This window comes from Phocoena sinus, chromosome 11 (assembly GCF_008692025.1).
Source record: "Phocoena sinus isolate mPhoSin1 chromosome 11, mPhoSin1.pri, whole genome shotgun sequence".
Taxonomy (NCBI): Eukaryota; Metazoa; Chordata; class Mammalia; order Artiodactyla; family Phocoenidae; genus Phocoena; species Phocoena sinus.
Window position 1 is genome coordinate 77,473,942 of NC_045773.1, and position 22,476 is coordinate 77,496,417.

At 38.2% G+C, this 22,476-nt stretch overlaps 1 protein-coding gene across 2 annotated transcripts in view; it reads left to right on the top strand.

Annotated features, from left to right (window-relative positions):
• The first annotated feature begins 22,003 nt into the window (after window positions 1-22,003).
• TFAP2B (transcription factor AP-2 beta) overlaps window positions 22,004-22,476 on the top strand; it is a 29,048-nt gene continuing 28,575 nt past the window's right edge. Inside the window, exon 1 of one of the 2 annotated variants that reach the window (XM_032650368.1) lies at window positions 22,004-22,084. In XM_032650368.1, coding sequence (XP_032506259.1) covers window positions 22,004-22,084 — 81 coding nt within the window. The remainder of the gene's footprint in view (window positions 22,085-22,476) is intronic. The other variant, XM_032650371.1, reaches the window with a different exon arrangement.

A 22,476-nucleotide genomic window follows, 5' to 3' on the forward strand; every position in this document is an offset into this window, starting at 1 on the left:
GAAGAAGAAAAAAGTTACAATAAAAAATAATTTTTCATTCTTATAACAGGAATTAATGTAACCCTTACTGTTCCTCTAAATTTTTGCACCCAGAATTTTCACATTACTCTGTCTTCAGACGTATACTTCCTTTCCAAATATCAGCAATAGCTCCCAAGGCCTTGATAAGCAAGAGAGCGTATTCTACTGCCCTCTGCTGGAAGATGGAGTTATCACCCATCAACTGGAGAGGAAATGGCTGCTCTCTCCATAATCCCTTCAACCACAAGTTATCACCAGACAGCTAATGTATCATCTAATGTAGATGATGGATATGGATATAGATAGACAATAGATGAATAGATTGATGGATATCTAGATATAGATAGATAGATAGATACTAGATGAATGGTAGATAGATGATGGATAATAGATGATAGATAGATAGAAATGATAGATAATTGATAGGTGTATAGATAGACTATTATTCAGAGACAAGACTGAGCATATTCTGCCACTATACTAGATCTATTTTCCGATCTAAGTCAAACTTCTATAAACCTGCAAAATAAATCTAGGATAACACTTTTTAAATGGTAAGCACTTGACAAGTAGGGAATGTGGAAGGAGATACTTCTAACCAATGTACAGATAACTGATAAGCTGAAGATGCTCAGGAGAGGGGAACGATCTGGGTTAGACACAGGAAAATTGTTGTCAAATCTCCATTTACTTATGTGAAGTCCATGAGAGCACTTACTACAACATTTAATAACTAGCTGCATTGCACTGTGCCTTAGATCACCCACCTTTAAAGTTTTTACTCCAACCTTCTGAGCACACTGAGGGTGACAAGTAAACTGTGTGTGCTTCTGTGTAAATTTTCTTAAAATATGGATGCTATATTTAATGTCATAGTATTATCGGAAGCATAGATTTAACTCAAAGTTTCCAGAAGGGTTATGTGAAATATAATGGCTTAAAAATTTGATAGGTCTTAGTTTGGGAACATACTGTATCCTCCCTTGACAGGTACTGCTGACACTCCCTTCTGAACGATGCCTCCATCCATGACTCACTGGGGTCGTGTTTGGGCTGGAACACTGGCTCAAGGATGTTATCCCATCATCAGGCAGGGAACAGACATGGGTTTTAGACTCAAATAAACTTGGAATTTGATCTCAGCTCTAACAAAACATTGAATAACTGTTAGAGCAAACACTTGTGTAGTATGCACCGCGTTTAAGAGCCCCTTCACGTACTTAAGCCCCAGAGTTAGTAAGCCTTGCAGTCTCTTCCCTGAATTATATTATCCTCATTTATAAAATGAGAGTAAAGAGACACAGCTTGCTGGATTTGGGGCAGGATGAGGGAAAATGTATACAGAGTGTGGAGCACAGATCCTCGTATCTAGTAGGTGCTGAAAAAAAATGTTGCTGGTATTTTGGTCCCTTAACGACTTGGTCCTTATGGACTCCCTGACATTTATCCAGTTTCTAATAGCAGTAAATCACTCAATAAAGCCACTGCAGAGTCTTTCTGAAGAATTCAGGGCTAGAAGAAAACCAAAAAATGACCTTTCCTAGACCCTCCATTTGGAGGGTGGAGACCCAAGAGCATGTGACCAGCTAGGAGAAACTGGAGCCCCTGTAGAGAATCGGAAGAGAGAGAGAAACACCCTTCTTTTTACATGTACTATTGCTTCCCCAGCTCTTTCCCCCTTATTTATTCGTGACCAGCTTGGTTAGACACAGCCATAAGATGGTTTCCCTTTCTCCGACCTAGCAGAGATGATGTTCGCATCCAGAGCGGCTATGAAGGTGGGGCTTTCCTACTTCCAGCACTCACATCTTAACTAATGGAGTAATACTATGACTTACCGAGACCTGGACCAGCCCACCCTATTTGAACTTGATATTTATTACAAGAATCTACATGTCCCAAATGCATAGAACGAGTGAAAATCAATCCATTCTCATGAGTCATTATTTAGAAGCAATGTGAGATCCGGGGACCACAGTAGAGATGTATTAGGTTGTCATTCTTGACTCACAGAGTCTCTTGGGCAATGAGGTATCCTCCCTGTAGGTTCAATGGCTTTAGGAAAGAGGTGTTTTATTTCCTTTCAGCAGGCATGTCTTCAGCCCAGATTACTCCATTAATCATTCCATAATGTCCTCCCCTGTACAGAATGTTTACACTCCTTGGTTGCCTTAACCAGCTGAAGTGGTTCCTCCAGAGGATCGAAATGTTATCCTTCAAATCTTTCCTCATGTGTCTGCGGCTCCAACCTGCATAAGTATGTAACAGATGGGATGGTGCCATGACTACACCTTACTTGTGAGCCACGAAATTACGTGGTTCATTCATAAACCCTCTGGTGAAACAGGCTTTTATGACTCTAAGTTGGAAAATTTGAGGGGATTTCCACTTAACTTCATGTTAGTTTCCATGGTACTAATCAGTACATTCCAACTGCATGTGGTATCTTTATTTCTTAAAAAATACTCTAAATTGCTACCCCTGTAAATATAATACAAATTTATATGGCAATAAAGTCACATTTAAGAATTCTTCACTTCTCAAAATATATTATCAGTTTCCTTTTTTATAAATGATCTTTTAGTGTCTTAAAAATATGCTTTGTTTTGTAAACACAAAAAATAGCAATTTTACTAACCTGGTTTTTGAAGTCTCATTTTATCAGCTAATTAAGAACGTGAGAGAAATAGGTGCTTCATATATATTTATGCATATTTTTCTTTGTTTTAAACATACCTTGTATTTTTGTTTGCTTCCTGCCATTGAATAGACTGAACCTCTTCTGACACCTTCTTGAATATATGGGAAAATAGCTTTTTTTTTTTTTTGAAGTACAAATGTTATATTAGTTTCAGGTGTACAACATAGTGATTTGACATTTATATACATTATGAGATGGTTACCACCGTAAGTCTAGTTACCATAATTTAAAATTATTGCAATATTTCCTATCTTGTACATTATATCCCCATGACTTATTTTATAACTGGAAGTTTGTACCTCTTAATCCCCTTCACCTATTTCACCCTCCCCCCTCCATCTGCTGCTCTCTGGCAACCACCTGTTTTCTCTATGCATCTGTAAGTCTGTTTCTGTTTTGTTTATTTATTTAGTTATTTTAGATTCCACATTAAAACGGAATCATAAAGTATTTTTCTTTTTCATCTGACTTTTTTCATAACACCCTCTAGGTCCACCCATGTTGTCACAAATGGCAAGATTTCGTTCTTTTTTACGGCTGAATAATATTCAATTGTGTATACATATATACATACTACATCTTCTTTATTCATTTGTCTGTTGATAAGCACTTAGGTTTCTTCCATAGCTTGGCTATTGTAAATAATGCTATAATGAACGTGGGGGGGGCATATGTGTTTTCAAATTAGTATTTTTATTTTCTTCATGTAAATACTCAGAAGTGGAATTGCTGGATCATATGATATTTCTATTTTTAATTTTTGGAGGAAACTGTTTTCCATAGTGGCTGCTCCAATTTGCATTCCCACCAGTAGTGCAGGAGGGTCCCCTTTCCTCAACATCCTCACCAACACTTATTTGTCCATATGGTCTTTTTTTTTTTTTTTTTTTTTTTTTCATATGGTCTTTTTAAATAAAGAGCAAATTATTATCTAGGCTCAAAAGCTCCCATCAGTTAATCAGTAAATGTTTACTGAGGACCTACTGTGTTCCAGACACTCTTCTAGGCACTGGGGATGTATCAACAAATAAAACAAACTGATGTCCCTGCCCTCATGGAGCTTGCATTCTTACTTGTGTTTCCTAATGGAAGATCTAGGAAACAAGATTTGAGTTCGAATCCTTCTTGTGCAATTTATTCTCCATTGATTTCACTTCTCTTAGCCTTATGGCTTTCCTTCCTATTAAATAATTGTTTTTTAAGATACCTTTCATCCACCTCATTTGAGTGTTTTGAAATTTAAAATAGCAAGGATACAGAAAGCCATGTACACAAAAGAAGAGAGGAGGCATTTATGGGATACACTAGGGATGAGCTGTATTGTCTACCCTCAAGGAAGTGTTAATCTTGTGCAAGGAGATGGCTATGCCGTGAGATATATAACGATTAATCACTAAACTGTGTGCTGCTGACTTTAACTGCAGTTGGAGAAATCAAGGAGCACTAACTACTGGGGGATGATTCAAGGAGAAGGTAAAACTTGGACTGGTTCCTAAATAATATTGAAATTGGGAAGAGAGTAACAAAAGTCACTAATGGGGATTGGAATGATGTAACAATTATGAAATGTACAGTTATGTAATGATGTACAATTATGAAAATTGCTTGACAAGGACTGAGAGAAACAATAAGCCCTATGAAGGGCATGGAGAAACATTCTGGCGGCCTTAAAGTCCAGACAGAGAGTTTGATGCAATAGAGTGGAAGTCTCAAGCATGAAGGGGAGACACCAACAGCGCTGTCTTAGGAGGGTCTAAGCTAGATACTGAGTCTGCTGTAAGTTTCCCTCAAAAATAGGCATGTCCTGACATTGTCAGCCTCTCCCAGGGATCAGAAGCCTTCCTTTTCCAGACCTAGTGAACTTCTGAAGTCTTGGAAGAAAAGGAGAAATATATGTACCCCTTGTGCACCAGAAGAAACCTGTCATCACTATACCTCTAGGTCCTCCACCTGCAACTATTTGGGAAGATCCAAAGGTGACACAAAAGTCTTGACTCAGCCTCCCTCTGTAAACCTAAAGAAGAACAAATATTAACATTCTACCTCATTTGCTTTTTATATATCCATTTGAGAACAAACTGCAGGCATAATGCTGCTTCATCCTGGAATATTTCAGTGTGTGTTTCCTAAGTGTAAAGGTATTCTCTCCCTTTTTTTAAAATTAATTTTTATTGGAGTATTGTTGATTTACAATGTTGTGTTAGTTTCTGCTGTACAGCAAAGCGAATCAGTTATACATATACATATATCTGCTCTTTTTTAGATTCTATTCCCATATAGGTCATTACAGAGTATTGAGTAGAGTTCCCTGTGCTATACAGTAAGTTCTTATTAGGTTATCTATTTTATATACAGTAGGCGAAGGTATTCTCTTATATAGCCACAACACAACTTTCAAAGTCAGGAACTTTGTATTGATAGGATACTATTTATAATCTACAACCTTATTTAGATTTTGCTAATTATACCAATAAGGTCTTTTAAAGAAAAAGAGAATATCAAATTATGCACTGCATTTGGTTGTCCTATCTCTTTAATCTCCTTTAATATGGAACAGTTTCTCCATCTTTCTTTTATTATATGAGCAATTATTTTGTCATATATCTCTCAAATTGCATGTGCCCCGTGTTCCCTCCTCATGAGGGAAAAGGAGTAATTTTACAGTAGAGACACGTGGCAGACACCATTGGAGCTAAGCAATCAGCATTAATAGCACCAACCATGGCAGAGGCTAACACCATTTGCCTCCTGATAGGATGCCATGAGAACACATAATTTCTGTGCTATTCCTACCCAAAATTCATAACATGAATCTAATATTGTTCTTTTATGTCTAGTAATATGCCCAAAACATTCAAGCAAAATGTCTCTACTTGCATTCTACCCTTGTCTATCTGTCGTAATTGCAGAATGAACCATGTGTCATTAGATCACAAGGACTGAGTTCTACCACCTTTTTTTTTTGTGGTACGCGGGCCTCTCACAGCTGTGGCCTCTCCCGTTGCGGAGCACAGGCTCTGGACGCGCAGGCTCAGCGGCCATGGCTCACGGGCCCAGCCGCTCCGCGGCATGTGGGATCTTCCCGGACCGGGGCACGAACCCGTGTCCCCTGCATCGCCAGGCAGACTCTCAACCACTGTGCCACCAGGGAAGCCCCTACCACCTTATTTACTTCATGATTTACTTCATGAGCAAGAAAAGGGTGAGTGCTACAAAGACAACTCCAAGTATATTTTTTTCACTTGTAATCACATCTGGGTTTCAAGGCTCCCATCATTTCCTCTACCCTTTGTATCTAACCAATTATGTTCTCACTATTTCTCTGTATGTAAATATGTACACCCATAATCTGGAAAGTTGAAGTGAAAATTTAGTTCCTATCCAATGTCCCAGAATTTGGAAAAAAAAAAAAGATTGCTTATTATGTTATTTTTTATCTGATTCCTTGAAGCTGGTGTAGACTTTTTCACTTGAATTAAAAGGCCCAAAATATTTTAAAAATATTTGTTAAAGTAAATTTTCTTTCTCTTTTCCCATGAATGGTCCAAGTATAATATTGCTATTATTTGCATAGAAATTGAAAGTTATATTTTTCCCATTGTCTAATAGCAAACTATGCCAAAGTTCAAATTTTCAGAGCCATATGAAGTTTCATTCCTTATGAAACCCAAGCTACATGCTAATGAAAAGAAATATTTTCTTTATCAGCATTTGCTATTTATCTTCCTTCATTTTATTTATTTCATTTCGTATCAGGGATTAATCTGAAATGTCTGATTTTAATTACAAATCCCCTTTATACAAAACTTTTTAAATATGATTTTTTTTTTTTTTTTTGGCCATGCCATGTGGCATGTGGGATCTTAATTCCCCAATCAGGAATCGAACCTGTGCTCCCTGCAGTGGAAGCGTGGAGTCTTAACCACTGGACTGCCTAAATATGATTTTTAATATAATTTATTCCTAACCTGAGATCTTGTGGATAGGGAATGTCAAAGGCTTATAACAACTTTCTTTTAAAGACTTCAAAAATAATGATCCAGGGAATAGGCACATGAGAACTGGTGGGAAAAAAATCAAAGAGGTAAAAGCAAACATAAATCAGTAAGTAAAAGTAGAGCCAGATTTGCTTTCCAAAAGAACGGTCTACTCCCTAATGATACAAGTCACTGCATGGACCCAGGGGTGTCCCTGAACCTTGCCATTCCTCCTGATTTCCTTACATAACAAAAAAGGTAACCAGGCCTCTGTTGCATTAGTTCAACTAGAGGTAGCTCCCCCAAAAATATTATAGTAAATTAGTAGACTATAATTTTTAACCAAAACCATTCTTTTTAAACATATTTTTAATAAACCACATAATGAAATTTCACACCTAGGTTTTAGGATTTTGTTACAACGTCTCTAAAATAATTTTAAAGTAATTAAGTAGTGTTATTAAACCAAAGGTGGTATTATTGCTGCTTTTTAAAAATCAACTCATATATATAAGGTTTGAATGAGTTACACCACTGAACAAAAATATTTGACTACATCAGTAAGCCAATTATCCACCATCCTATGCACATTTCTGGTCAACCGGGAAAATAGATTTTTTTTTTTCTATTTTCCTCCCACTGAGTGAGATTGTTAGCTGGATGAAGAAACAAACTACTGAATGCACTTTGGAGGCATGGACATCCATTTCTGCATCCAAGAAGAGCACAGTCCCCCTGCTGGAGCCCCACCCAGCTCTGGCTGCCTCTGGCTTACACACAAAGTCTTCATTCAGGTCCCAAATTCAGGAGTGTCGAGTTGAATTAGATTCATCTTGAATCATTTCCTTAGCTTTAGAGCTCCACCTTCAGATATAACCATGGAAAAAGATCAGTCAAGGGCACGTTCCAGTATCATTCACAGGATTTCTCAGTTGCCATTGGGAGGGGGTGTCTTTATATTTTCACAATGCCTGGTACCCATTCCTCCTGCGCCTCTTTGTGTTTTTCCTTCTCCTCTGCTTCCCTTAAGTTGTTTTTTGTTCATGTTTGTTTGTTTGTTTTGTTTTTTGCTTCCCTTAAGTTTTAGCTGCACATCTACATTCTCCTAGAAATTCTTTATGAATACAGTCATGTTCTGACTAGTACTAGCCTTCCCTCCTACCTGTTTCCCTGGGTCAGGCATTTACATATGTAAGAGGGTTTCAGTCTCGTATGTATTGCTTCTCTAATTAAATACATATTCCCAAAGGACAAAGGAATCCTACTTCTATTTCTTCTCATTTCCAGATCATCCAGTGGCTAGTGCAGTACATCGGATAACACCTATACACTTAGAGCTTTGCCTGACACAGAGAAATGCACAGTTCATTCATGTATTTGATTTTCATTGTTGAGCTCATTCTTCTGTGGTTAAGTTACACTGATACGGAAGTCAGACACATTTGAAAACTGCATTAAATGAAGAGAAACACTCAATTAGTATTTTCATCAGTTACTGTGAGTTATAAAAGCTCATGAACTACAGTCATGGCAAAACTGTAATCTGGTTCTATCAACTGCAGTACTTCATTATTCTTATATTTCTCTCCATAGAAGAAAGAGCAAATATTGTATCCATCATCACAAAGCTTTTAAGAGAGTGTGCCAACGTTAACGTGTGTGTTAGGGGACGTGCTTGTGTCTTTAGATGCTTTTAATCAGTAGACCCGCGGAATTAAAGAGAAAGATGCTTAAAACGTCATTTGCACGTGAGAGTTAGTAATGAACTACAGAAGCAAATTAGGTGAAGGTGAAAAACTAAGAATTAGAAGGTGGAAGAACTGGGGTTTTGTCCCAGCCCAGCACTTGTGATCTCAGGCGAGGCATTTCATCTTCCTGAGCCCTTAACTTGCTCCTCTGTAAAATGAAGGGCCTGGCATAATGATTCCTTATGTTCCTTCCAGCTCCAATACTGGCCTCCCAAAGTCCTCACACAGAACAGTTAGAACTAACTGTTCAACCCAGGGCTGCTTCCTTAGAGCTGGCTGGATTTAGTTGAATTGAAATTTACATGGAATAATACATATTTTCAATTTATATTAAAAATATAAACTGTATCACTCTAAAACTACACTATAGACTTTTTTTCTTTCAAATCCTGTAGGAAGAAAAAAAAAAAGAGATTGACAGTACTAAGGCTTCTTTCTTTTATGTGCCCTAGACCTGTTTGAGGACTATGATTTAAAATCTCTTAGAAAATTACAAAGTTATTCCAAAATGTCCCATCTTAATGGTTGGACCGGCAAACCCTAGACTACTGTTTCTCAACCTCAGCACTTTTGACCTTTTGATGATTCTTTGCTGTGGAAGCTGTCCTATGCATTGTTTAATGTTTAGCAGCATTCCTGGTCTCTACTCACTGGATGCCAGTATCACCCCCTACATGCCAAATCGTGACGATTAAAAAATGTTTCCAGACATTTCCAAATGTCTTTGGGGCATTAAGGTCATCTCCACGTTGAGGACCACTTCCTAGACAGAAAGTCAACAGCCCACCAGTGGCTGTATCTGTTTACCTCCCTTTCTGTCCATTTTCTAACTTTCTTTTCCTATTCATCTTTGTTCCCTTTCCTCCATTTGATTTTTTTCTCTTCCTTTTATTCTTCTCTGTTTCTTTTTTCTGTCTCTACTGCATCTGATTTAACTTTTCCATTGTCCAAACCACTGGCACTAGGAGGTCAGAGAGAAGCCGACTCCAGACCTTGATGAGCACCCATAGAATGGCTATAAGGCTAAGGGGACAGCGTTGAAGTCAAGGGTGGGCTCAAATCCTTTTTCTGCAATATTTACTCGTTCTGTGACAATTTGGCAAAGTTGCTTAATCTCTTTGGGCCTTGGTTTCCTCATCTGAAATGCCTTTTTCATAGACCTTGTGAAGATTAAATTAAGTGAGCTAAACTATTTAATGTCCTTAGCTTAGGGCATGAAACATGGGGAGGTCTCAATAGGCAGCAGCTGTTACTTAATAACATTATGTTACTAGAAATGAGGAAGCTATACCTCAGTCACAGTGGAGAGATTTTAAGAATATAAGAGCTCACAATAGAAATTAAAGCATTATCACTATATATATATACCATATATAGTATATATGGTATATATGTATATACCATATATAGTATATACTACAGTGTGTATATATATATAGATATATATAGATATATATAGATATAGATGCAAAAAAAAACCCTTTCAGTTAAAAGTTGAATAAGTTCCAGTGATCTAATGTATGGTGTGGTGAAATTATAGTTGCATTATGATTGTATTATATTATTATATTATATTATATTATAGACTTGAAAGTTGCTCTGAGTAGAGCTTTAATGTTCCCACCATAACAACAACAAAATGATAATTACATTAAATGAAGGATGTAACTAACCTTATTGTGGTAAACATTCCACAATATACATATATGTGTATCGAATTCACATTGTTTGCCTTAAAATTATACATTGTCATATGTCCATTGTATGTTGATAAAGCTGGAAAAAAATGAGTAAAGTTTTAAGTTCGAAATTAAAAAAAATTAAAGCATTATTATTGTTAGTTGTCAAAACAGGTACAATCTAATTAGCTGAAGAAAATAAATGTAGAATAAAGGGCCAAGTTAATGATGGTCATCCTTTCAGTCTTTCTGCCGAGTTACATAAAAAAGTTGCTAATTCCATCAAAGCGTCTGTAATGTGACCGTTTCACAGGAACAACTGCATTTATTCTCGAATGTAAGTCAGTGGTACTAGAAAATATATTAATATAATAATCATTCCAAAAGTAATTGCTCCCTTCTATTAAAGAAAAAAATGTTAGCTGGAAACAATAATTAAACTAGCTAAATAATGTTTGGAGAAAAATTTTGAAACACCCTGATTTCCAAAGGCTTGAGCTGATATGCTGCTTCCCTTCACGTTGAATGTGATTTGGAAGGCCTCTTTTTGTAGCCAAAGTCATTTTTGTTGTCGTTGGAATCACTTGGGTAATAGGTCAATTTGCAGCCAACATTATAACATGCTTTAAAGTTGTATTCCTCATTTTCTAGTACTGTCGCCATACTAGAACTGAAATGAAAAGTATTTGCAAAAATAACATCAAGCCCACTGATTAAAAAAAAAAGAGCCATTGTCCCAAGAAACCAAGTTAAGAATGATCTAAGGTCAGGCTTGCATTCAAGATTTGTGAAAATCAGAAAAGCTGGTAAAGCTGTTAAGTCCTGGAACAGATCCTTTTTAGCATCTCCAATAACTGACTAGTTGCTGCGTTACTACCGGAGCCAGCTCTCTCCTTGATCTGTCATTCAACAGGCAGGCACAGTGAGTCACAGAATCCTGATCTTGGATTCTGAGACCCAGGGAGGTCAAAAGACCAGATAGTAAGTACACTGGTGTCAAGGCCAGGAGTAGCCTCCTCTTTGGTTCACAGTCCAATGCTGTTTTCTTTCCTTGGGCCAAGGGTGATAAGAGATGTGGCCCTGAAGGTAGGCTTCCACTAGTGAGTGTGTAAATCAAGATCTGGGGATGCTCAGGGTGAGACTTTATGAGACACAGTCACCAGTGGCAGAATAGGGAACAGTTTCTCCTATTAAGAAATGAAAACTCTGGGATTGTAGAGCCTGGTAAAGAACAAATAGACCCTCCCCGCTACACATACACACACACATGCCTTTCATTTACTAATCACTAATCATGATTTCTATTTGAAATAAAACAAAACTCCTAGGCAAAAAAGGAAAATTTGTCTGAACTAGGGCATTTAAACTCTAGATAGAAAGTGATGTTACTTAAGGCTTTACATTAGAATATAAAATACCATTTAATGTAGTTTCATAGTCAAAATCACAAACTCTTCTCATCCTATAATATTTCACCTCCTTTGATAAGACAGTAAAATCTTTCCAAGTAATTTCCTTCTCTGACTTGCCTTTATATCTGTGTAATGTGCTGCAAAAATAATAGGCCCTTGGTAAATATTTATTGAAATAATGGGCCCCATAAAAGCATCAGCTTCCGAAGTTGCAGGTATGACCCAATGCAAATTTCCATTTCAATTCCCTGGAAGCTTACAGAGAGTTTTCATGCCAAAAACTCCATATTTCATATATTGACCAAAATTCTGAAGGAAACTGGTGAGAGAGAGAGAGATGATTAAAAACTGACTGTCCATGCTTAGTTGGGTCTTAAAATATTTTTTCACTCTTTGTTTAGGTTGTGATGGTGGAGTTAATAAAAATATTTTACAATACAACAGGAAAAGAACACACTTCATAATTTCTTTAGAAACAATAGTGAAAGCAATTAAGGAAAGATTTAGAAAGAATGACTTTTCTATTATTGTGTGCTCATTAAATTGTCTAAAGATTTTGTTGTTATTGTCATTGTTTAAAATCATTTATAGGGGCTTCCCTGGTGGCGCAGTGGTTGAGAGTCCGCCTTCCGATGCAGGGGAAACGGGTTCGTGCCCCGGTCCGGGAAGATCCCACATGCCACGGAGTGACTGGGCTCGCATACCGCAAAAAAAAAAAAAAAAAAAAATTATTTACATATACCTTTCTGTGAGTTAAATTGACACAGTATTACTATAGTATGGGGAGCAAAAAGATTTGATTACACAAAAGAATCCAGAAATAAACGTTACTGTTTATTGTTTAAAGCAGCAAAGCTGTAATAACTTAAAGGGTTTTGAAACTGGCTCCAAACTGGTTTGGAGTGTGGTCATTGGATAAATCCTCTGCAAAGGGTTTATTACTTTTCTGGATCAAACAAACGTCCCTCAAAAATGATGACAAATGAAAGCCTAAGTGCCCTTCATCCATAACCTAAATAAATAAATTTCCTTTTTTAATTCTATAAAGCTACCTACAGAAATCCAATTAAATATAGAAAAAAACCGATAATGACAGAAGCAAAACAATCAGAGACTGACAGACCAATAAGGCTATTGAGTATAATGACTGTGATGTTATTTCTACTAATAGAAATCAGATAACACGGGCAGTACATGGAAACATGGGCTCAGTAAATGTGTATAATTCCCCAGTCAGATAATACTTATACAGATGCAGAAATAATGGGATCTTCCACATATTCCTCTCAATGCCAGTCCTTTACAATTAGTAACCTGCTAAAATTGCAACAGAATGTCAAGCTAAGCTCATGGAGTAGAATCCCAATACCTTGGCCTCATTAAGGACCTCCCGCCCAGCGCTATACAAGCTGTGTTACACCACCCCTGACAGAGGTCGCCCAGGCTCTGCTCGTATTTTGCAGGGATGGTCAGTTCACAATCAAAGCTGCCCTTCCCAGCACTTTAAATTTTTACGAAAAAAATTTTCTCACGTTGAGTTTAATCGGCCTCCTGGTAACATCTCTGTACTGATCTTTATCCTGTATCTTTACAGGAAAAGAGCGTTATTTCACCTAAAATGTTTTGAGCACATCTGGGCCAGCCACTTTGCTATATGCTGGCAATGTAAAATTAAATCGACAAATGCCAACTTCTCCCCCAGTCTATACCTTCTTCCCCAAAACCAGCCCCAAATATTAGAAGACAGGGTTCACATCCCTAAGTTTTCTCTATTCTAGGATGACTATCCCAGTCTCCTCAACTCCTTCTCCCTTGACATGGTGTCCAGGATTTTCTTTAATCTGGTTGCTTTCTTTTAGGGTTATTTGTATTTATCGATGAGGTCTTAAGCAGGTCACCCCTGAAATTTACTAATGTAACCTGGGATTTCCCTCACTCTCTGGGTTTGTCAGTCTCAGTAAGTTGTTGGGTATGATGCTGATGTGATCATTGTGTTCCAGAAACCACAAGGACCTTCTGCAGGGGAAAACTGTACATATTTTCTTTTTTGCTGCTCTGCGCGGTTTGCAGGATCTTAGTTCCACCACCAGAAACTGAACTCGTGCCCTCGGCAGTGAAAGCACAGAGTCCTAACCACTGGACCGCCGGGGAATTCCCAAACTGTACATATGTTCACCTCTATGCGCCTCTGATCTTCCCCTTCAAACAATGTTTTTGCTACTTTTATCTTTGTTAAGTTATAGCTTTGGGGATTTGTTCCAGAGTATTAGCCTGTTAAAATGTTTTTGAATCCTCATCCTGTAATCCAAGGAACTAACTCTTCTCCCCAATGTTTAGCACCTGAAAAATAATGGACACATATTCTAATTCTTCTTCTGAGTCACCCTTTTTCTTTAATATTAGAAAGAATAAGACTAAGAACGAGCCCCATAGCAAAGTATTGAAACAATTGCCTCAAATTGGTTTCCATTAATCAGTCAACCTCTTTGGGAGAGAATTATTCAAATAGCTGCCAATCTGTGGTTGTAACAGTAACTACAACATACTGAGTGCTTTCCTTATGCTGGAGGTCATAAGCATTTCTTATGTATTATCTCATTTAATCATCATGAACACGCCCATGCAATGATTATTGCTATGCACATGTTTCATATAATGAATGTGTCTCTTATATGGAAATATATTTCAAGTGTTTCTTTCTTTTTTTTTTTTTAATTTTAATTTTTTGGCTGCATGACATGCAGGATCTTCGTTCCCAGACCAGGGATTGAACCCACACCCCTTGCAGTGGAAGCACTGAGTCTTAACCACTGGACGGCAAGGGAAGTCCCTCAAGTGTCTCATACAGGAAAATTATGGGTCAGGGAGGTTAAGTAATTTTTTAATATCCAAGAGAGTAAGGAGTGGATCTGCAATCACACATGTCTGTCCCACTCCAAAGCCCATGTCCTGAGTCAGAAGGCAGGCCGTCTCCACATACCATGGCATCACTCAGCTCAGACTGGGGAGCCAATGAGAAAGTTTTGAAATGTCTCTGTGAGCTCCAGATACATTATGGGCCTGATACTCAGTCTAGTAAATCTATAGCAAAGGACATGAGGATACATGGAATGATCTCTTCTTCCTGAAGCCACACTGGTGCCTCGGGATATCCCCTCTTTCCCTCCCAGACTGCATGACTAACCACTTTTTTTTTTTTTTTTCTTTTTTGCGGTATGCGGGCCTCTCACTGTTGTGGCCTCTCCTGTTGCGGAGCACAGGCTCCAGACGCACAGGCTCAGTGACCACGGCCCACGGGCCCAGCCACTCCACGGCATGTGGGATCCTCCCAGACCAGGCACAAACCCGTGTCCCCTGCATCGGCAGGCGGACTTTCAACCACTGAGCCACCAGGGAAGCCCTGACTAACCACTTTGACAACCTAAACTATCATTTTTCTGAGGAAACAATAGCGTAATTCCCCACCTGTAACTTCTAGAGCCCCTCTTCTTCCCTCTTTCTGAAAAATGAAGTTTTTTTCCAGCCTCAGCTATTAGACATTGCTTCCCTTTTGCATGTGTTATCAAAGGTTACTGATCATAATTTCAAGATCAAAACTTCAAACTCTTGACTATATTAAGATGTCACTCATCTAGACTTGATGCTTCATCTCTTTCAAAGCGTTAGTTAGGTACTAACTATTAAAATGATAGCCTCTTCCCTCAAGCTGTATTCTTTTTTTTTTTTTACATCCTTATTGGAGTGTAACTGCTTTACAATGGTGTGTTAGTTTCTGCTGTATAACAAAGTGAATCAGCTGTACATATACATATATCCCCATATCCCCTCCGTCTTGCATCTCCCTCCCACCCTTCCTATCCCACCCCTCTAGGTCAAAAAGCACCGAGCTGATCTCCCTGTGCTATGCAGCTGCTTCCCACTAGCTATCTATTTTACATTTGGTAGTGTATATATGTCCATGCTACTCTCTCACTTCCTCCCAGCTTACCCTTCCCCCACAGCCCATGTCCTCAGGTCCATTCACTACATCTGCGTCTTTATTCCTGTCCTGCCCCTAGGTTCATTAGAACCTTTTTTTTTTTTTAGATTCCATCTATGTGTGTTAGCATACGGTATTTGTTTTTCTCTTTCTGACTTACTTCACTCTGTATGAAGTAATCTCCATCCACCTCACCACGAATAACTCAGTTTCGTTTCTTTTTATGGCCGAGTTATATTCCATTGTATATATGTGCCACATCTTCTTTATCCATTCATGTGTCTATGGACACTTGTGTTGCTTCCATGTTCTGGTTATTGTAAATAGTGTTGCAATGAACATTTTGGTACATGACTCTTTTTGAATTTTGGTTTTCTCAGGGTATATGCCCAGTAGTGGGATTGCTGGGTTGTATGGTAGTTCTATTTGTAGTTTTTTTTAAGGAACCTCCATACTGTTCTCCATAGTGGCTGTATCAATTTACATTCCCACCAACAGTGCAAGAGGGTTCCTTTTTCTCCACACCCTCTCCAGCATTTATGGTTTCTAGATTTTTTGATGATGGCCATTCTGACTGGTGTGAGATGATATCTCATTGTAGTTTTGATTTGCATTTCTCTAATGATTAATGATGTTGAGCATTCTTTCATGTGTTTGTTGGCAGTCTGTATATCTTCTTTGGAGAAATGTCTATTTAGGTCTTCTGCCCATTTTTGGATTGGGTTGTTTGGTTTTTTGACATTGGGCTGCATGAGCTGCTCAAGCTGTATTCTTATCCTTCCTTTGTTTTCTTCTAAGATGATATTCCTAAAAATGTGTGTGTGTGTGTGTGTGTGTGTGTGATTAGTATTTATCAAAAGATCAGGGTCAGTTCTCTTAAACTCTACCCTAGAGGGTCCCAGAGAGCTGAGATTTTGCTGCAACATGTTCAGACAGAAATACTTCCATTTTAAACTTTTCATTCATTACTATTTGCTGCTTTTAAATCTCATTAAGTCTATTTCTAAGAAAAAAAAGCTTATATATCATCCAGTAAATTCGCCTCATTTTATAGATGAGAAAACTGAGACATGGAAAGGTCAAAGGACTTGCCCAAGATAACATAGCTGGTAAGTGAAAGAATCTTCTTATGTTAAAGAAATAAAGAGGGTCATAGGATACATATCATTCTCTATTTTTCTCAAAACGCATGAATGTGAGTTTTAGGAAGTAGTTCCAAAGTAATGCTAATTTCTCCTAAATGTTCCTTGTGCTTAAGAGACATTTCAGCTCTGAGGTTATGCATCGTTGTGTGTTTATTCATGCTTTAAAGGTTAGATTTCTGCTCTACATCTTTCCATGTCTTTATTTGCAAATTTTTCCTCTCCGATGTGTATTGGTCTATTGGTTGCATTTTGAAACCAAATTGTTTAGTGTTCTCACCCTTTGAGATTGCCCCTTCTTAAATCAGTAATATGGAAAATATCCAGAATGATGGAAATACCTGTCCTCCTGCATCGGTCACGCCAGGGAAAATGAGCACCTCTCACATTGTGTATGTGAAGTATCCATTGGTATTGGAAACAATTGTTCTCTGGCCGTTTGCACCATCTACTCCAAGCCCACCCCCCGCCCCCCGCCCCCATCTTCCATTCCTTAACCTCTTTATCTCCAGGAGATAGAAATTTGAAAACTGTCCCTTTGGCAACTTCACAGCCCCACAAGTAAACAGAAAAGCCTGAGGACTTCAGAACATCTAAAATATGCAATAAAATTACTTCTCCTCAAAGTTCAAGACCAAGTAGAAGTTTCCATAGTCACACTGCTTTTCATTCTCACAAGGGATTTCACTTTAAAAATTCACAATTATGCCCTTGATTAAATATTGTGGTTAAAGTAAGAAATGCTATTTCCTTTTCAATGTTTGCCTCAATCTGTAAGATCACGAAGAGTCGTTCTGGAGATCATTCTACCCCCGTTTAATTTTTTTTAAAACCCCCTTATGCAAACATTAGTCCCTCTTATTTTGTTGTCTCATACCCAGATCGCTGACACCTATGTGGTAGCAAAGCCCTATAAATCTAAGGGCAGGGGTTCGAATTGTAGTTTCACACATTCAACAGTAATTTTTCCAAATTGATGTTAAAAATACATAATCAAGATTCCCCCAAAATATGATCATGAGAAAGCTTCCAGATAGAAACACGGTAGAAAACTAGAGTTAGACTACCACAATGAAACGTGCTCCTGTCACAGCTTATTAATCGACTTGGTGGGCGATCATGCTTCGTGAGGAGTAAGAGGTGGAGGTAGTATCTTGGTATGTCACAAGTCAGTGCTCTCTCGTCTCTCTTCCTTTGCCTGTTTATGAATCCAGGACAAAAATAACTCTGGAAAAAAGTAATTGTCCAAAAATACTGTCTTCTTCATTTCGGAAGGAGGAAGGAAATAAGGAAGGGAGGGAGAGAGGGAGGAAGGAAAGAAGAAAGAAAGACAGTATCACAGCGCCGTGGGCAAACTGCTGAGCCTGTACATAGTCGGGAGATCCAGGCTGGGGTTCCCACCGGCACTTTCTAAACAGGAAATTATGCACGTCCGTAGCTGATGGAAGCCTTCACTTTCTTGACACGCAGCTCGTGTCTTGAGTTGATGAGGGGAAATTAAATTGTTTTACAAAGTGACAGTATGGAATAGATTCCTTTCATACTGTGTTGTTGTAACAAATTCTCACCTACATTCCCATCGTATAGCTCAGTACCCTGGCTATTAAATAGCTTACACGACCGCCCATAATGAGAGGGGTCGGGGTCCTGACTGTCACAATAATCCTAAGTCTTGGTGTTTACCATTTTATTATTTGTGTGTCTTAGGAAGACGGAAAAGGGAAATCCAGGCGGACCGTGTATTGTGTAAAAGAAAAGGCAGTCCATCAGGCAGCCGCAGAGGGAGAGAGCTCATGAAGCCTCAACTCACAGGTGCCAAGGTAAGGAATAGGGGGAGGAAGGAAGGAAGTCTGAGAACTTTAGACAATTCTTAATTAGATTTTTTAGAAGAAAGAAGAAGTGAGACAAGAGAGTGCTAACAGCTGACCTTGATTTAATATAATGATATTTTTCGGTGAAATTAAAAAAAAAAAAAGTTAGAAACTTACTCGGAAAACCGCCAGCAGAGGGCTCCAAGCTAGGTGCATTCACCTCCATTAGTGGCTCCTACATTTATCGGAAAATAGTCCCTCTATCCGAGGCTGAGAAAAGGGGGGTATTACTAACTCGCCTGTCTACTATTATAAATATAAGTGAAATAAGTATAAGTGAGAGGGGAAAATACGAATATAACTACTTGGGATGTCTCCAGTACGCTTCTATTTAGGCAAGCCTGTGCCACCCCTGAAAAAACAAAAACAAAACAAAAAAATGGGCATAGGACAAGACGAAGTGGAAAATGAAATGATGATGAAAATACATATTTTGCTCGTTTATCTTCCCTTCAAAATCAGAGGGTTTTTTGCCTTTGCCTTTATTTTGTTTTGCATTTATTGAGTCCTTGTGGAAATCTTTCCTTACCTCACGTTGATTGGAAGGTTAAAGCGAAATGCAACAGAAAGTTAAGAGCGAGAGAAGCTGGCTCAAGTTAGGAAATTTTTCTTAGTAAAGAATGAGATTTTATTTGTACATTTTTTGAGGCACTTGAACTTTATAGATGCTTAAACACTTATTTCTAAAATTAGTAGATATGATAAAAATTGAGCTTTTAAAATGCTCTTAAGCAATAAAAGGTTTTCAAGAACTGGAAGAAATCGCTGGAGAAGGAAAAAAAAAAATCGAGCGGCCGTGCAGGATTTGCTTACACAAAATCCCGACAGAGGGCGCTGTTGCCCGTTCAATGACTTACGGAAGGTTCCCTAAGAAAAATTTCCCTTGCAATTTCTAGGATTTTTTGAATAAGGCCCACGTTGAAAAATTGACTCGGACTTTAATTGTACTTATGTATTTCTTTGAGTAGCTCTTTATATGTGTGTATATTTTAAAATTTATGCTTCATTCTTAATAAACCAGATTTCAGTTTTTCTGAAGAATTTACATAAATGTTAACCAAATATTTCCAGACGTTTCTAATTTTTAAAATATCTATTTCACCATAAAATAAAATTACATATGAAAATTTGAAATTATATCTATGTATATATGGCTATATAAATAGTTACACTAAAAACATATTTTTAAGTAGTTTTTTTAATATAAAAGTATCCCTCTGAGGTTTTCTTTTAGTTTCAAGTTTTAGAGTTTATTTATTATAGACTAAGTAATGATATACCAAAAAGAGATGAAAAAGGTGTTAAAAGTATTCAGAGGAAAAAAAATAAAGATTTTTTTCCAAGTGCTTTTTATTTGGGTTGGAATGATCTTTAGGTAAAAAAGATAAAGGAGTTATTGGTTTGAAAAGGAAAAGACAGTTATTCCTATTAATAAATTTCTGTCTAGAGAATCTGAGTTTCCAAGTCTATAATACTTATCTTGCAAAATATTGATCTGGGACTGATTTTAGTTCTGGAAAGGGAGGGTAAAAGCCGTTTCAAATCCCAACACACAACAAAATTAGGAAGAATGCCTCCCCATGTCCAGACTAGCTCTGGGAGCAAAGAAGGAAATCTTCGCTCAAGCTCCTAGTGGAAAATCTGTACAGATTTTGTATACTTTAAGCTGTTAATGTTTAACGTAGAGGAAAGGAGAAAGGAAGGAAAAAGGAAGGAAGGAAGGGAGTCAGGGAGGGAGGGAGGGAGGAAGGAAAACGGGATGGAGGGAAAGGGAGGGAGGGAAAGGCAAAACATAAAAATTAAACAGGAAATGAAGAAAGGGTTTATTTCTGAAGTCCCTTCTGAAGCACCTTCTTCGAGTTCCTTTCATTTGGCTTATCTTTGAAAAAATTAAATTAAAAATCTGCAGAATTTTTCATTCTGCACGATATGAAGCATCTCCCTGGTTTTTATCGAATCGATATCCACCGTGGTTGGCCGGAGCCCTCTCTTCCGAGCGCACAGCAGCGCTCAGCAGTCCTGAGATTTACAGACAATCGCCCTTTGCAGATTCACTCTTATCAGGTTTAATAACTTCCACCCCAAATTGCCCTGGTCCCTCCTCATTCCCTCCTGTCATTTATTTTCTGCCCCAGGGGCAGAGAGCCTTCACTGGACTTCCCTTCTGGCTGTGGGAATCCTTCCGCACCCTGGAAGGAAGTAGAAAAAAGGGGGGTGGGTGGGAAAAAGGGCCAGTGAGGCGAGTATTCACTTTATGATGAAATTCGGAAACCCTGTGCCTTAAAGGGTGCCCATTTTCAAAGTTTGGTTAACTTTGTTCTTGTTGATGTTTTCCTTTTCTTGGGGGGATAAAAAAGCTATACAAATCACCTTACCAAGAAAAAATACACTCAAAACAAACAAAAACCCACACACCCTATAGTATTTTTCAATATCTCCTTGAAAAACATTCTGCTTAAACCTTCCAGAGGTTCAGGTGACCATTTCTTGACTCTCCATGATTAAAATCACTTAAAAGTTAGACAGCAGATGCAGATATAAAATGTCCCATGTCTCTGCAAAGAAGGCTTGAAATTAATATTGTGTTGTTGTGCACGTATGTTGCTCCCTACATCTGAAAAAAGAAAGAAAAGAAAAAAACCTTCATAAAATGGAGACTTCAGCCAAGAAAAGAATGGCACATGAAATCCATTGAAAATACAGACGAACAAACAACCCTTAAACGATAAGCAGTACAGACTGAGGTGCTTCATACAGTGTTTAAGGTTTCAAATTTGTTGGGCAGAATGACCGGAAAATATGAGAAATGGTCACTGTGGTGAGCCGGGTTTTTTGTTCTACAGTGACTAAGGTACAGTGAAAAAAAAGAAAAAGTTGTGTAGCCATCAACACAGAGAGATCACCCTTAAAATCCCCAAATCCAGCTTTCAAAACCCTCCTGCTGAACAAACAAGAAGAGGAGCTTTTGTGTTTAAAAATCTCAGTAATGGTCCCCCTTTAAAAATCTACATAGAAAATGGGGGACTGTTGGCACCCTGGTTTCTCCTTATGAACTGTAAAGACTTTAGTCAGTGGCTACAATGATTCATCATTTTCAATATAGAGGTTTTTAAATGTCTATATTTATATTAATCACACTGACCGACTCTCTCTCCTTTAAATGCATGTTTAGAGTCTGTAGGCTCTGTGTGACCCAGGGGTGCTTATATAACTAAATGTGGGTGTCTGGGTATAAATACGTGTTTATGATTTTTATAATATATATGTCTGTGGGTTGCATCTAACTCCTGTGTGTGTAATAATGTTTTTCTCTCAGCTGAGGCTTACTTCTCCAGCCTATTGTTTGAGACAACAGATATAAGTTGCGATGGGAGAGGAGCGTCGGATTTGGTGTGTATCCCCCATTTCCAATTATAGATGGATCATTACAGACAGCGGAGTCCTGAGAAGCCAGACATCTGCTCCTCACATGAATGCACTCACCTCCTAGAGACCCGGCTGCCATCATGCTCTGGAAGCTCGTGGAGAATGTCAAGTACGAAGATATCTATGAGGTGAGCCGACACCCCCGGTTGCATCTTAGAGCTTTGCAGATAGAGAATTTGAGCTTCTTGACACCCCCAACTCATCTATATTTTTAAGCTATTTGCTCGTAGGTTTCCGGTTGGTTTTCTCAGCTTTCTCCAACTTTTGGAAAAGCTGGCTTGGGGAAACTTCGCTATTCTGAAAAAGGACTTTAAGGTGGAAATCTGACTACTTTAACTTAGGGGATTTCTCTTTTTTTTGTTATTTTATTTTTCTTTCTTCGTCGCCCCCCCCCCTTTAGGATCTGATGGGGAACAGTGGTGCTAGTGAATATGGGCAGAGAAAATAGAGACTGATAAAGGCAGAGGCTCTCCACGTTTTGAGTGTGGGAGAGAATTAGGTTTTCAAGACTACTTCGTAA